This window comes from Neolamprologus multifasciatus, chromosome 5 (genome assembly GCF_963576455.1).
Source record: "Neolamprologus multifasciatus chromosome 5, fNeoMul1.2, whole genome shotgun sequence".
Classification (NCBI taxonomy): domain Eukaryota; kingdom Metazoa; phylum Chordata; class Actinopteri; order Cichliformes; family Cichlidae; genus Neolamprologus; species Neolamprologus multifasciatus.
Window position 1 is genome coordinate 32,958,709 of NC_140443.1, and position 15,700 is coordinate 32,974,408.

Here is a 15,700-nt window from a genome sequence, read left to right on the forward strand (position 1 = left end):
GTGTTGATATCACAAAGAATATGCATCTACTTAAATCAAATTCAAGTCAAATGGTTAAAAAAATAATTTCACACACAAAAAAAGAGCTAAAAAATTCACCACACTGGGAAGGGTGAAGACAACTGGGTCGCCCGGCCTTGGCCACGAGGTGTCCCTTATTTATTTCTCAGGGAGTTGGCAACCCTACACTGGACCCAAGTGTCAGGGATAGGGTTGCCAACCGTCCCTTAAAAAACGGAATCGTCCCGTATTTAGAAACAAAAGTACACGTCCCGTATTGAGCTGAAAAGGGACGCACTTTGTCCCGTAATACAGTGAGAATCAAAAGTAGTCTATAAGTTTTAATGTAATTAACACTTTGTTTGAAAACATAATTCCCAGCCCCGCTCCTGCTTTGTGACCAATGAGCTGACAGCACACTTATGACAATTCGAGTATGACAATTCAGATTACCGCTCATCTCATTGGTTGAGGAAAGGTCGCTTGCAGAGAAAATACCGGAAGACAACAGATGACCACAACAAAAAGCATGGCCAACAGGGAAACAAACGCCGACACTGCGGTCTCAGACGACAGTACACCTGAAGCTGGGCAAACACTGTGCGATTTTCAAACTGCACGATTGGCTCGCATGGGTTATAAGTTCGTAGGTCACGATGCAGGGTCTCACACTATACCGCCCGATGCTCTGATGCGACCTGAGTGCTCACACTGTGCCTCCATAAAATGAAGGTTATAACAGAAAATCTGTCACACAGACACACACCACCATCAACTTTGCTAAATTGCTAATGAAAAACACTGATCAGGCAGCTGTGATTGAGCAGCAATGTAAATCCGACTATTTTCACGGTTGTTGTGGTCGTGATAATTTGGTGATGCCACATCGAAAAGGCTCGGATGAGCTTTCCAAAGTTCTACAAGTTGTGCCTCCATCGCTTGTGTCCAGATCACACGCCGCACAGCCGTGCTGCTCCGTCTTTTTCACCGACGTTTACGTGTTTGCGTGTGAGCAGTGTGAGCGGCTGCGGTGACACCCTCACGAGCGATTGATGATCGGGAGCTGGTCGTGAGGTGTTAATCGCTTCTCGTTACCCCACATATACTACACGATGCACGATGAAGGCCAAAATCGGGCCGATCACCAAATTGGTCGCACGACTCAAAAATCGGCTCAAAATGGGCCAAAAATCGCACAGTGTGAGCCCGGCATTAGACCAGCAATGTTTGTTCCTCTCAGAGAAAGAAAAAAAGGCTACAAAAGTACAGGAAAGAATGGGAAAAGGAAAACACCTGGCTGGAAAAGTGCACGATAACACCAATAAAGCGCACTGCACTGTGTGCCGGCGCACTTTTTCCATAGGCATGCTTCTAATGGTGGGCACATGAAGAACATGAGGGGCGTGAAAGCTCGGGGAACCCTTAACCAATTTTTGTCCACCAGGCCACGGCAGAAGCAGATATGGTATGTAAGCACTGGTTTGTTTGTTTTTAAACCCTCTGGTTAAGGTTAAAATGGGCATGTGCAGTGAATATCAGCGCTATGTGGCCAGAAGTGTGATAATATAATTTATTTTGTGTAATAAACAACTGCAAGGATAGATGATTACAACAAATAGATGTAATCTATTTGTTGTAATCATCTATCCAACAATGATTAGGGTTAGGGTTAGGGTTAGGGGGTTAGGGTTAGGGTTAGGGGTTAGGGTTAGGGTTAGAAGTAATAAAAGTATAAAAGTAATAATAGATCATTATTCATACATAGATGAATAATGATGATGAGTTATGATGCGTAATCATGGGAACAAGTGGGTTTACAAACGGGAGCAAAAGCTGAAAAAATGCCTCTACTGAAGCCAATTGCACTAAATGCACTAAATGTGCACTGTTACAAGAATATTTTTCTTTCTATTGTTTTCTATTAATTTATATAATTTTAGGTTAAGCAGGACAGAGTTCTTTTAAAGAAAGATTTACTTTTATTCTCAAAAGTTAAGTATGACAGGCTTCTGTTTAAGAAAGAGACCTGTTTTATTGTGTTAATGTTGTCATTTTGAGCTAAAAAATAAATGGCTAAATGATTTTAGTTTCCCATGTGTTGATATCACAAAGAATATGCATCTACTTAAATCAAATTCAAGTCAAATGGTTAAAAAAATAATTTCACACACAAATAAAGAGCTAAAAAATTCACCACACTGGGAAGGGTGAAGACAACTGGGTCGCCCGGCCCTGGCCACCAGGTGTCCCTTATTTATTTCTCAGGGAGTTGGCAACCCTAGTCAGGGAATTACAGAGAGTTATATCAGTTCATGCTCCTGCCAGCACGAATATCTGTGGATATTTCAGTGCTGACTCAGGACCCAACATCTGGCTAGCATAGCTAAATATCTGTCACTGAGTTACAACTTTTCAACCAACACAGGAGAAGCATAGTGGCCTGCTCACATTTTCCCTACTGTTGATGGCTTTGAGTTTTGTAGAACTGCCATAAAGACGAACAAATCTTTTGTTATGCTGCCGTAGACGCTATCCAATGCCAACAAACTGAATGCTACAGAAAGTTAATGTACATTTACTTCAGGTGTTTAGCAAAACTAGCTTCTGTAATGTGGCCTTGCAGAGATGCAGTTCAAAGTAAGGAGGCAGGAATCCAAGTATGTTGCACTCGCTCAGCGTTAGCTTAGTTAACCTGCCTGAAGCCTTTTGGAGGTGGAGAAGGCCTGGTTAAGGTTATTACAGGTCCTCTGTACTTCATAACAAACACAATATAATGAATGCTTCATTTCCTTTTTGAGCTCCATTCTTTACTTCCTTAAAAAACAAACAAAAAAAGCTGCTCTAAGTTTTAGTTTTCTTCCTGTCTTTGTGTTGCAGTGAAATGTTTCCACTGATTTAAGGACTGACAGAGAAACCTGGCTGCCTCAGTTCAGAATATTTTTCAAGCTACCTGTGGGAATACACGCTAACAGTTTAGGCCGCAGGCAACCATGCTCCCAAGTGTCCCTCATAGATTGAATCTTGGTCACTAATGGATTTCTGTTATTAATAGAGCTGCTTCGTCACCAAGAGGTTAATATTGAAAGGTGATATTCACAGCGGAAGACTCTGGGATTTGCTCCAGTATGAATATGATTTATTGTTACTTGTCTTTTTCTCAATGAGGGGCCTTCATCCGGGTAAGACCGTATCAGAGGCCTGTTTCTTCTCTGCTGGCCTCGTGCTGCTCTGCTTGTTTGCAGTGTTAGTTTTCATTGCTGCTCCCCTTGAGCAGTTGGCAAGTAGGTTCAACTTGGGTAAGAGCTGCATTAGCTCAGGTTCATTAAGAAGCAGTTTTGTGTTGACAAGGCAGATGATAGATTCGCTTGGATTGAGTTCTCTGGAAGGCTGTGGAGTGCCGTGCACGGCTTCATCAGTTCATTGTGGATGAAAGTGATGGAAATGAGATGTGGGAAAACTAGCTCACGCACCTCTGGATCTCATTCAGAAATATGTTTCCCTCCTGCCCCCACATACACGTACCTCATTCATTACTGTATAAATGGAGAACTAATGCTAATCAACGCTAATCAAACACTTAAACGGAAGTGGTGGCTTTACATAGCAGGCCATGACTGAAGAAGTTAGTCTCTGCGGAAACGAATGGGAAATCTCTAATCTCTATTTCTTCCTGTAAGAATATTCTTTTTCCTCTACTGCTTAGTCAGCAAGCAAAGAAAGGTCAAAGGTCAGGCTCAACCATTCAAGGAAGCGGTGAGATTGCTGCTCTGTGATACAGCAGAGTAGAAAAAACATTAGAACACCACTGTTCATACTGTATGTTCTTTATAAAGAAGTCTTTTATAATAAAAATGCATCAAACAGACACGTGACAGCAGTGAATTTTAGCTTTTATTGGAACAGGAAGCTGTGAAAAAAAAGTATACCCTTACTGCTTCCACAGGACATAAGAGGATAAGTAATCAAATGCACCTGATTAATACCCCACTGTGAGCACCTCTATAAAAGCAAATGTTTTGCTGTTATAGACTTGCTAAAACCAGGACACTTTATTAATGAACAAGCACCAAAGGGTTAAAGAACTCCCGTTTAACAGGATGAGATCTTCTGCAGAACTAAGCTCAGGAAGGGTCATCCACCTGATGTAATGAGGGGAGAGGAAAGAGACAAGCACAGAGATACAATAATATTGATGGTTGCAGCTTTTACTGATCCACCTAGCTACAAGTGCTCGTGCTAAACATGCAACGTCCAACAAACTGGGAACAGAAAAGAAACACTTGCAAAAAGAGACCTATGAACAGTAGTAAGACCTCAAATAGAGAGATTTAATTACAAAATAAGTTGAAACTCTTTTCAGTTCATCATCTTTTTAAAGTAGTGTGCAGAATTAGGATAAGCACACATCGACTGGCAGCTAATGACAGCTATAGGGGGTCTCTCAAGCACTGGGTACTGCTAATATAAACTAAACGCACAGCTGTCGTTTTGAAGCACTTGCTTGGTATTCAGCTTCTGTAATTAACTTAGCACTGTGAACAGAGAAATCCTTTAGAATAACTGTTTTCCAGAAGCAGAGTTACAACTATGCTGCAGTCTTAAAAACTGTTACAACCAAATTTAACATTTTAATTAATGAGCCTGGTTCTGTCAGAATTTCTTCCTGTTGAAAGGGAGTTTTTCATCCCCGTTGTTGCCAAAGTGCCTGTTCATAGGGGGTCATATGATTATTGGGGGTTTCTCTGCATTATTACTGTTGTAGGGTCTTTACCTTACAAAGGCAACTGCTGTTATAATTAGGTGCTCTATAAATAAAACTGAATCAAATTCAATTGAAATGAATTGAACTGAATATAAATATGAGCACCATGTTACAGATATCCAGAGTGCACTTGAATGCACCAACAGAAAATGTTGCTTGTGGTCTTCACATTTGTCCCCTGCATCAAATTGTACAACTGCTACAAAACAAGTTGAATAATTTATTTATATATCTACAAAAATACATGTCTAAATGAACAAAATGAAATAAAATAAAGAGTCAGCCAAAAAGACAAATACCTTCATGGGTCAGTGGAACTGTTTGCAACAACACTAAGTGCATGTGATTTGTCATCAGTAGGGAGAAACTTAGGGAGGTGCTGCAATAATTTATTGCCTCATTGCATATTACATTGTAGTTTCAGCACCAGATGGCTCTCAAGCCAAATACATAGCACTGTGTGTTTAGCAGTGCCACTAAACCCTTATCATTGTATTTGGTGCTAGTTTGCAGTTCATACCTCAGGCCAACAGAGGTCAACAAAGGTCACAGGTTGCTTGAGTTATCCAGGCAGTTTGTACAACACATGGTAATGTATATACTCGATTTAAGCCAGGTCTTCACCTCGCAGCCGCAACTCCTTTTTAATTTTAACCATCTCCACTTATAGTATATTGCTAAATAATAGGTTTTGAGTGGTGGAGACAGGCACTTGTGAGGAAACACAAATGTTTTAAACTCATTAAAGTTAATGAATAGACCTTCAGTCTCATGGATGTGCTATTTAAATCTGTTACTGAAATACATTCTTGGACAAGGAAATACATAAAACCCAGCACATTACCACATCAGCTGGCATTTGTGACTTTATAAGGGGAACTAAGCGTTGTATTATGAGTTGCTACGAGGCACACTTCATTGCCTCTGTGCCCTGTGAAAATGTGTTTTTACCGAGTGAAAACAGTCTTTGTCCAAGCGCTGTTGCCTTTGGCAGGTAATGCATTGTGACTCAGTTTTCCAAATCTGGGGCCCTCTATTACTATTGACAGTGTTGGGAAGGTTACTTTTAAAATGTATTCCATTACAGATTACAGAATACATGCCCCAAAATGTATTCTGTAACGTATTCCGTTACGTTACTCAATGAGAGTAACGTATTCTGAATACTTTGGATTACTTAATATATTATTGTGCTGTTTACAACTACATGAATGTACTATTGCTGTGATTTATTACTGTTACTGAAGGTCCGCGGCTCCGAACCGTAGTAAAGGGACCTCTGGCTAATACGGTGGGTTCGTGTCGGGCTCGTAGCCGAAAACTAGCTTTACTTTGTTGTCTGGGTCAACTTTGCCAGCGAGAGACAGAGAGAGGCGTTGAAAGGCTGCTCCAATGGGATTTATTGTTTTTGGAGGAAAACACGAACACGGTGTACAGTCGAGTCTTAATAGCTTACTTACAACTGGGCTCGTCAGGCACTCTTCTTGGCTGCAGTGGTTATTATTATATTTACATGCTTCCAGCTCCCGTTTCTGCTCGATGACAGCTCGTACTTTTCCTTTTTCTCCCTCCCTCGCTCACAGACACATAACTTGTATGGCAGTCCATTCTCCCTGCAGCACGGACTACACTGCCTATGATGCTACATTCTTTAGAGCTATACCTGTAGCATTCTGCCTATTAGCTTAGCACAACAACAACAAAAAGGCCTCTCTCACCCAGGAAACACGCAGGGAGAGAGCGTCACCGTGCAACCATGGCAACCGTAACGCTGCCACCTGGAACAACAGAACGTAGCTGTCAAACAAAACCCAGACAGTCCTGACCCGCCACAATATGAAACAGGGAAGTACCGCCGTGTAATCCATTTATTTCAACAAAGTAACTGTATTCTAAATACCACCTTTTTAAACGGTACCTGTAACGGAATACAGTTACTCATATTTTGTATTTTAAATACGTAACGGCGGTACATGTATTCCGTTACTCCCCAACACTGACTATAGGCTACACACTTACATACACATAACCATGACCAAAGGAGACTAATAATCACACAGTGTATACTCGCCTACACGTCTGCAATGATAGCAGAAAGTTTATTCCCAGCAGAGTGACGAGAGACTGAGCCGAAGGTGGAACTCTGGGCTTTCCCAGTTTAGTCATTGCCTTGACATGTCTGCATGGTAGAGGAAAAGCACAACTCTGACAGTAAGTCTGACTTTGAAAACATACAGCCTCTTTTCTACACACGGATGAGTGAAACTCCAAAACAGCAAGAACAAAGATAAAAGAGTTCATTTCTTCTTTGTATGTTTTCCAGGAAGATTTTTGTAAATGCTAAGAGCAGCTATAATCAGTGTTGGTACAATGATGAGGTGTTAAATGACAATATGAAAACAAAGCAACAATGTTCCAGTGAACTGTCACGTCAATCTGCAGCTCCTTTCAGCAATACAGAGCTTTTATACTGATGCTCGGTTCTTTTATTTATTAGTGTAGCAGCGTTGGGAATGTATTTTTGCTGAAACCTAATGTAAAATTTGGAAGTGCATCAGCTGTGATTTGGTAGCACTGCATAAAGGAGCAGAATCTTGCAAAACATGAAGGTAAATCTGGAACCTTCATAAGAACTTTATATGTCTGACAAGTAAAAGTCAGTTGTTGGCTTACTCTTAGATGTCACATAGTCTTATTTTCCACTGCAGCAGCAATAAAAAAAGAAGCTTAAAACCCTGCTCTTCACTACCTGATGTCTGTGTTTCCATTTTAAATTTCCTCCTTTCTGTTAAGCAATGGGATTCACTTTTCCCTAATCGTTCAATTATGAACTCTTCGCAACAGCTAGACTTCCAAACTAGTTGCCAAGTCACAAATCCTGTTACATGATCGGAATCACATTTAGAGAATAGTCTTATTATGCTAGCTGTAAAATATTTAACAGTTGGGGAGCCGTAAAAGTTACAGCAAGTGGTTGCCAACTGTCACTCGCTGATAGCCCTGTGTTAGCCTGGTGACCTGCCCAGGTTGTACCCTGCTTCTCCTGCTATGACAGCTGGGAAAGGCTCCAGCCTCCCGTAATGCTGAATGGATAAGCAGAAGTGAATGGATGAATGGGAGATATTAACTGTACTGTACACATGTCTTCTATAAGTCACACTCTAAATGCAGCACTTTACTGTCATTTTTGATTCCACGGCATCTTTCTGCATCTAACTATGATCATAGCCCTAATTCTAACCCTGTGCAATCCTGTGGTTTTAAGATAAGCACTGACATGTAAATCGAAATGAGGCAACAAGAGAGTTTAATTGATTTAACAGGGCTACATTTGAATAAATAAAAAGTTCAGCTAACATTAATCCAAACGTTAATAAAAATGACTGCATTTAGCATTTATGTGCATTTAGCTAAAATGTGTTAGCATCAGTTGCAGTTTTGTTTGTCTGTATAATAATATAGTGGAAATGTTAATATATATTTATGTGCATCAAATTAAAAAACAAATTTACTGAATTACAGTATTGTACATTGCAAAGTTTTTATAGTATGATTATTGTACTGCAAAAATACATTTTCTCTTGCTGTAGTAGTGAAATACAGTTTTGATACTGCAGCTTGGAGTCACTGTAACTTAGTAGTAGCTTGTTTATTTACGTGCAATGCTGAAATAACCACTTCTCTCTTCAGTGCCTTGAGGTAAAGAGCTTTAGCCCACACTTGAGGTTCTGCTGTGATATTTCAGATTTTGTGCCTTTTTAGCTTTTTACAGCATTTTTTTCTTTGGGAACCAGACTGTCTGGTAATATTTAAGAACTCCACCCCCATATCTGGCCGCACTCTTCCCCTCCCTCTCACTCTGACCCTCTTCCTTTACAGTTCACCGTTCACTGTGGGACTCTACACCGGACCTGTTGCATCTGAAGGAGAGGATATTCAGGACACCAGTTTATGATTACGACTCCAAAGGGGTCCCGCGGAAGGAACAGCACGCATGATGCGTTTGCGGCGCTGCGGCTGTTCAATGAAAGAAGAGACGCGCAGCAGAAGAGATGGGTACCGTTCCTGGACTTTCACCTACCCGGTCTTGGGGAAAATGCTGTGAGTGCGCCGTGCTGGCTCTACCTGTAGTGGTGCTTTGGATTCAGCTTGGCGCCGCTTTTAACTTGGACACGGAGAACCGCGTCGTCTTCACTGGACCCCCGGGGAGTTACTTCGGCTATTCTGTGGAATTTTTCAAGAACTCATCCAGGTAAAGTGTCAGGAACGGCCACAGAGCTGGATTCTTTCTCCAGGTCAGCGACGGGAAGTTTTTCGGCTCTCCTTACAGTTTGTAAAGTTTCTCTTTATTTCTAGTGTAAGATTAAAATCTTGTCCTTGTGGTTACTTTACCCAGTAACCCACTTCTCTTTTGGCGCCTCTATAACATCATCCTGAGACACAGAGCAGTATTTTCTGGTAGAGCCACGAATCCTGACATGAGAAACAGATTTTAGATTTTAAAAACGCATCTCTGTGTTTGGCTCACAGCCTAAATGTGTGTTTACTTGTGTTATTGGCCATTGTCCCAGCTCTTTAAAGGTTTAAACAGCACGGGCTGGAGGGAAATGTATGAAGTGAAGCTCACATGCATATACACATACATCTCTCTCTCTCCCCCTCCACCACACACACACACACACACACACACACACTGGATATAGGCCCAACTCTGATTGGAAACAGACACACAAGTGTGTGTCTGTGTGTGATTGAGGGAGCAGGGGGTTAACCTACAGCAAAGTAAGAAAAATGCAAGTCTTATTCTGAATGAAGACTGAAGGGGCATTAAAGGTTTCCTGATGTTCTTTACTGGCAGATGAGGAACTGCCAGGTGAGATTAAGTTAAAGATCAAACCTTCCCCTACAGACAGCCTTTAGCATCACCTATATCTCCTCTCTTCTGGGCACTAGTGGAAAAAGCACACACAGTGATTTTGAAGAATGTGTGAAGTTTATCAAGCAAAAGAGAGGCCAGTGCCATGAAAAACTAAAACGTTTATAGTAGACTGCAATACTTCAGGGACCTAGTCAGTGAAAACATATTCAGTGTAGTGCTGAAAAAGAAAAACCTGGTTTTCCCAGTTTGAATCCACAGTAGCTGTAAATAGAAAAGAAAAAACTACTTTCTTTAAACAACATAAGCCAAATAGAAAATGTTACGATCTGCTATTATAGCGATGTCGTGTACACGTGTGTTTTAAATTGTCACACAACAAACTGTGATCAGGTTTGGCTAAACTGCTCTATGTTTTATAGCTGGTATGGAAATATCACATAAAAAAAGCCTTTATTAATCCCCTGTAGGGAAATTACTCTCTGCATTTAACCCATTCACTCAGCGAGGCAGTGGGCAGCCACCAATCCAGCGCCTGGGGAGCAGTGTGTAGGGATGGTGCCTTGCTCAGGGGTACCTCAGCGTAGCTCTTCAGTGGATTTGAGCCCCTGACCTTCCAATCATGGGGCAAATGCTCTACCTACTGAGCTACCTCCTCCCCTCCTCCTTCATATATATTTTTAAGTGAGCAGCAGTAATTTATGGATTTGTTTAAAGGTTTTTTTCTTTCAGAAAAGTATTTATTTTACATTAATGTACTCGTATAACCTACTTGAGCCATGAACTGTACTGTTTGTGGAGGTCAGTGTAGCCAGATGTATAAATATAGCCTTTCACCAATAATTAGTCTTTTGTACAATGTGCTGTCAGTGGGTCTAAACAAAACCCCGTCATCTTTTCAACATGTGCTAGTTTAATTGTTCATCTCACAGGTTTATACTAAATATTCTAATATGTGCGACTGAATATCACATGTTATATTTTTTCCATGTAAACAAACAATAACAGTAAGCTAGCTAATGGTCAGCCTTCTCACAGTGCACACTTAAGCAGTAACTGAGAAACTCCACTCTTGTGTCCTTATCATAGACGGTATAAAAGGTAGCTTCCAGGTGTGCAGCGTGTAGCCAGTATAGAAGTGCCTTAAAGCTACAGTCTTTCTTAAGGTCATTATGGAGTGACAACTGCGCTGGTAAACAAACAAACAAACAAACAAACAAACAAACAAACAAACAAACAAACAAACAAACAAACAAACAAACAAACAAACAAACAAACTTCCCTGCTCAGTTTATGGTCTCAGCCAATCATTTTGAAAATTTTGGTCATTCCAAATTTTAGAAAGGAAAATATTTTAGCAGATGCTCATTTGCTGACATATTGCGATTGACAAGCGAATGAACATGTGGTTTCCAAGCCAGGCCCGCCCCTTATGTGTCACATCTGATTTCTAAACAAGAAAAATGATAAAAACAAACAAACCAACTCATATCAAGCCTTCAAAATGGAACATCACAAACTGTGGGTGACGTCATAGCGATTATATCCATCTTTTATATTGTACCGTCTATGGTCAGTACATCAGATGAATGCTAAAGTCACACTAGAGAAAGAGACAGGGCAGGACCAAAATGCATGCAACTTTGTTCAATGAACCTGTGATCTGGTTGCCCTTGTGACCGTTCACAGTCAGTTTTCAGATTGACTAGGGTGCATCAAGACAGCGATAAAGCTGTTCAGTCAGTGCTGCAACAGTTAGTGTTATAGAGGGTGGATGGAGCGACCTTGATTATCTACAACTAACAGTAAATTGTACTGCATTACCCCCCTATACAGTCTTCCTAGTGCTGTTAGCTTACCAGTTACAACTGAACTGCTAACAAGCTGACAGAAACAAATACCCTCAAAGGTCTCAACCACATTTTTCTATTTTTCCCTGGAGACAAACAAATCCATGTTGGTTTGTCCAGTCAAAACGCCCTGTTTTAGCCAGCTGTTCACAGCTGCTGACAGCCTCTGAAAGATATGTTACATCACCTAAAAGCACTTTATGTTTGCACGCCTCGATGATGACAGGGTTGTAGTTCAGTTTTGCTGCAGTTTTAATCTGCTTTATGTTACCACACCGGAGAGCAGCTGGTAGCTGGCAGCCATTGGAAGTCAAATGTAAAGCTACTTTCAGTGTTTGCTGGAGTTCACTTACACCATTGTCACCCCTGGGGGCTCACAGACTAAAGTCAATGTTGGTTTAATGAATGTAGATATTTTCATCTAAGGAGGTCGGTTAAGATTACGTGAGTTTGCTCAACTAAGCTTGTGGCAGTCAGAGGGAATATTGTGGAGTGATTTACACACGTCTTTTTTTTCTGCCTATGCTGAACAATACCACATTTTGTCTTCCACCAAATTCAAGCGTACTGACAGCGGACAAATGCAGCTGAATGTCTTCCTGTGAATCTAGTGCTTGTTGCGATGAGTAAACAACACAGGAAAGGGATGCAACTCCTGAATTTTCATTCTGCTGATGGGATAGTTTCTGCAGGCTGTCATGCATTCTGGCAGTTACTTCGCTGTCTGTCTGTTGGGAGCCTTGGGAAGCTTTCTCTAGCTCATATCAGGTGCTGTGGTGAATAATTATACGTTAGGTTTTCTGCTAGGACAGTGCATGTATTCACTTAGTAATGAGAAGCATTTTGGGATGACAGTCTTGTGGCTTTTTGAGGAAATCAAAACTATGCAAAAATTAGAGAGGTTTGGAGCATTTCTTAATTAGGCTGGGAATATGCGGATGAGTGACTTGGTTTGGAGAACAAAGTCATCTTATGTTTACTACAGCTTTCGGAGCTGTAGACAAACAGTTAAATCCTTCTCATGTGCTGAAAAACTTCTGTCCTATCTGGAATGTGACAGAAGTACAAAACACGGCATATCACATATCAGGTCATTATTTATTTAACAGGAATTATGCAGCAGAAGGTTTGGCAGTTTGCTGTGCCGATGCATTCAGGTGTTAACATATTGCTAAGGAAAAAAAACCATCAGCGCTAATCTTAGAGATAAATGGGAAGGGTTATAAGGTATTTTCCAAACCATTTGTAGTTCGTTATTCTACAGTGAGGAAGATTATTCACAAAGTTGAGCTCACTCACTACAGGCGTCAGTTAGCATGTTAAATGTTAAAGTTAATGACAGTAATGAAGAATGGGTTGTTGGGCGGGGTTGCCAGGAGAAAGCCCCCTTTCCCCCCAAAAAGAACATGGCAACCACAAGGCTTCTTTAACAGTGTTCTTCTAAATTCTCTATATAAAGCGCCTTGAGGCGACTTTTGTTGTGATTTGGCGCTATATAAATAAAATTGAATTGAGTGGAGTGTATATTTGGAGTAAACCAAACACAACATATCAGCACAAACATGCACATCATGCCAACTACAAGCACGGTGGTGGAGGCGTGATGATCTTGGCTTGTTTTGCAGCTACAGCAGCTGGACTCAACCATGAACCGCTCAGTATACCAAAGCATTCACGAGTGAAATATGAGGCCGTCGGTCTAACAGCTAAAGCTTGACCCAATTTTGATCGTGCAATGTAACAATGCTCCTAAACAAAGCAGCAAGTGTTTAACTTAATGGTTGAAAAAGCAAATCAGTATTTTTTTGCAGTGACCCTGAAATGGTGTGATGCAAACTTCAGTGAACTGAAACTGTGTTGTAAAGAAGAGCAGGTCCACAATATGAGACCAAGGAAATCATACAGCAAACGATTATTTATTACTTCAAGTTATTGCTGCCAAAAGGGGGTCTCCAAGCTACTGAAACATGGGGTGTCCTTAGTTTTTTACATACAGCTATTTTGCAAATACTGACACAGTGTAATATGGCATGTGTCAGGTAATATTTGCCTAATTTTATGACACTGATAATTTCTGATTATGTCTTGATATATAAAATCTTAGAACAGATGCAGCATGTACTTTCTTTTTGCCATGACTGTAAAGTTTTTGACACCAGAAGGATCTAGAGAACAATAAAGCTGTCCAACACCTAATTGCCTTAAAGGTGTCACTGACTATATGGCTATTAATGGACTGAAGGATGTATAAAAAATTATATATTACATACTAATTATATGTGTTCATCTTAGTGAGATACTGTAGTGGACTGTTTTGCTTTTGTCTTGCTTGTTAAAACACATAACTCAACGTTATTATAAAGCCTGTTCATATGCACTGCATAATAAATTGATTCTTTTTAATTTCTAATGGTCCTTCCAGTATTACAGTACGCAGTGCTTCAGAGGTCATGAGGGAATTTCGAACACTGTATTGGTTTGTTACTTAACACTGATTAGCAGATATCTATATCTGTGCATTGCAGCTGAAAACTGGCTCCAGAAAAACGTACGTGTTAGTGTACAAAATGCTGTATTGAGGCTTTATAAGGAAAACTAATAACCAATGTAATGTGGCTACATCCAGGCTATAGTCTGCAGTGTTGAAATGAAATTTCTTACAGACGTTTAGAATACCAAGATGATTTTTTAAAACTTCCTGTAGTCTCTTACCGCCACCAAAATATTCTTTTTTTCCACTACTTTGGTTCAGTTTTGGAGATTAGGTTATTACACTTGCCTGTTGCTCCAATTACTCATAGAGGTTCAGTAATGATCTCATGGTCACAAGTAGGGATGGGTATCGTTTAGGTTTTATCCGATACTGGTGCCAAACCGGTACTTTTGAAACGGTGCCGGTGCTTAAACGGTGCTCAAACCGGCACTTAAAGAATGGAGAACACAAAATTGGTCCAAAAACCTCTCATGTTCAGCTGTTTTTTTGTAAAAAGATAACAATGTTAGCCTTTTCTGCAGCTACAGGGCATATATGGTATCACTCTTGGCTGGAAGCAGTGCTTAAACAATGGAAAAAACACAAACTTTGTCCAAAAACCTCTCATGTTTAACTGTTTTCTTTGGTCATTTTAGCCTTTTTGGCCAGGGTGAAGGGAGTATCTGCCATCAAACAAGAAGGCAGCCGCATGTAGCTGTGATGATGTTTGCTAGTTCACCTTACATGCATTAATGTAATAACGTGGTTAAACTACTCAACGTAAATTACACACGAACAACATTAAGCTACCAATGTTGCTAACTCCGGGTCCGATAACAGGCACCACACCTCCAGTAGATGTGCTCGATGTGAGGTCTCGCAGCAAGCTATCAAATACAGCGCATTTCTCGGCTTTAAAAAAAAAAACCCGCTATGCGTCACCACGTGTTTCATCTGATTCGAGGTGTTACCTTCTTTGACAGTATCACAGTATCAGCTTAAAGCACTTGTTGCAGGCTGCTAAGTTTGCATCTCTTGCTGTGAAGTACAGCCAGACTTTTGACCGCTTCGCCTTGGGCATTTTTAATCTGTAGCTCTGTTCTAAAAGAACGTACGTACCTGGACCCGCCTACTATCCTCGGAAACTAAAATGATTGGCTGGAATCCAAAATGTATCATTCCATACCAGTTGGTGGCGGTAATGCACCTTTCAGTTGTTTGCCAACCGCCAATACAAATGTAAGGAAGAAGAAAGTGTATCACAGCTCAGGAAAAAAAAGCACCGAAATAAAGCACCGAAATGTGCGCTGCTTTTCGGTCTGGTTACTACCGTTTATGTGAGAACCGGTGCCATCATGGCATCGGATACCGGTACCCATCCCTAGTCACAAGTGTAAAGACACTAAGGGAGCAGCATTTCAGGGCATTCTGGGCCACACACAGATGTGTGAGTTCAGTGAGTATATTTACATGTTAACCAAATACAGCAGATTTTTGGTATGGGGGTCCAGTTCATGTAAACACCATATCCTGTTTATTATAAGAACCTAGATAAAATCTTGAGAAATCTGAACAGTGACAGCACTGTGATGCACGTCAGCAGTTCCCAACCATGCTAATCAGGTTGTGTCTACAGACAGTACTGATCCCTATCACAGGATCAATAGGCCTGCAGGTCATGAGCAGTTCTACCAGTTCTTTGTTTGGATCATTTTACAGACCCGATGTGGTGAAACTAC

General features: G+C 40.8%; 1 protein-coding gene and 1 long non-coding RNA gene across 2 annotated transcripts in view; both read left to right on the forward strand.

The window, feature by feature from the left end:
- The first annotated feature begins 8,477 nt into the window (after positions 1-8,477).
- LOC146519150 (integrin alpha-5-like) overlaps positions 8,478-15,700 on the forward strand; it is a 54,369-nt gene continuing 47,146 nt past the window's right edge. Inside the window, exon 1 of the mRNA XM_085160845.1 lies at positions 8,478-9,014. Within this exon, the coding sequence (XP_085016971.1) occupies positions 8,815-9,014 (200 nt within the window). The 5' untranslated portion in view covers positions 8,478-8,814. The remainder of the gene's footprint in view (positions 9,015-15,700) is intronic.
- On the forward strand, positions 9,022-15,243 carry LOC146519151 (uncharacterized). The gene is made up of 2 exons (XR_014874255.1): positions 9,022-12,342; positions 12,398-15,243. It is a non-coding gene; the product is annotated as an uncharacterized LOC146519151 (long non-coding RNA).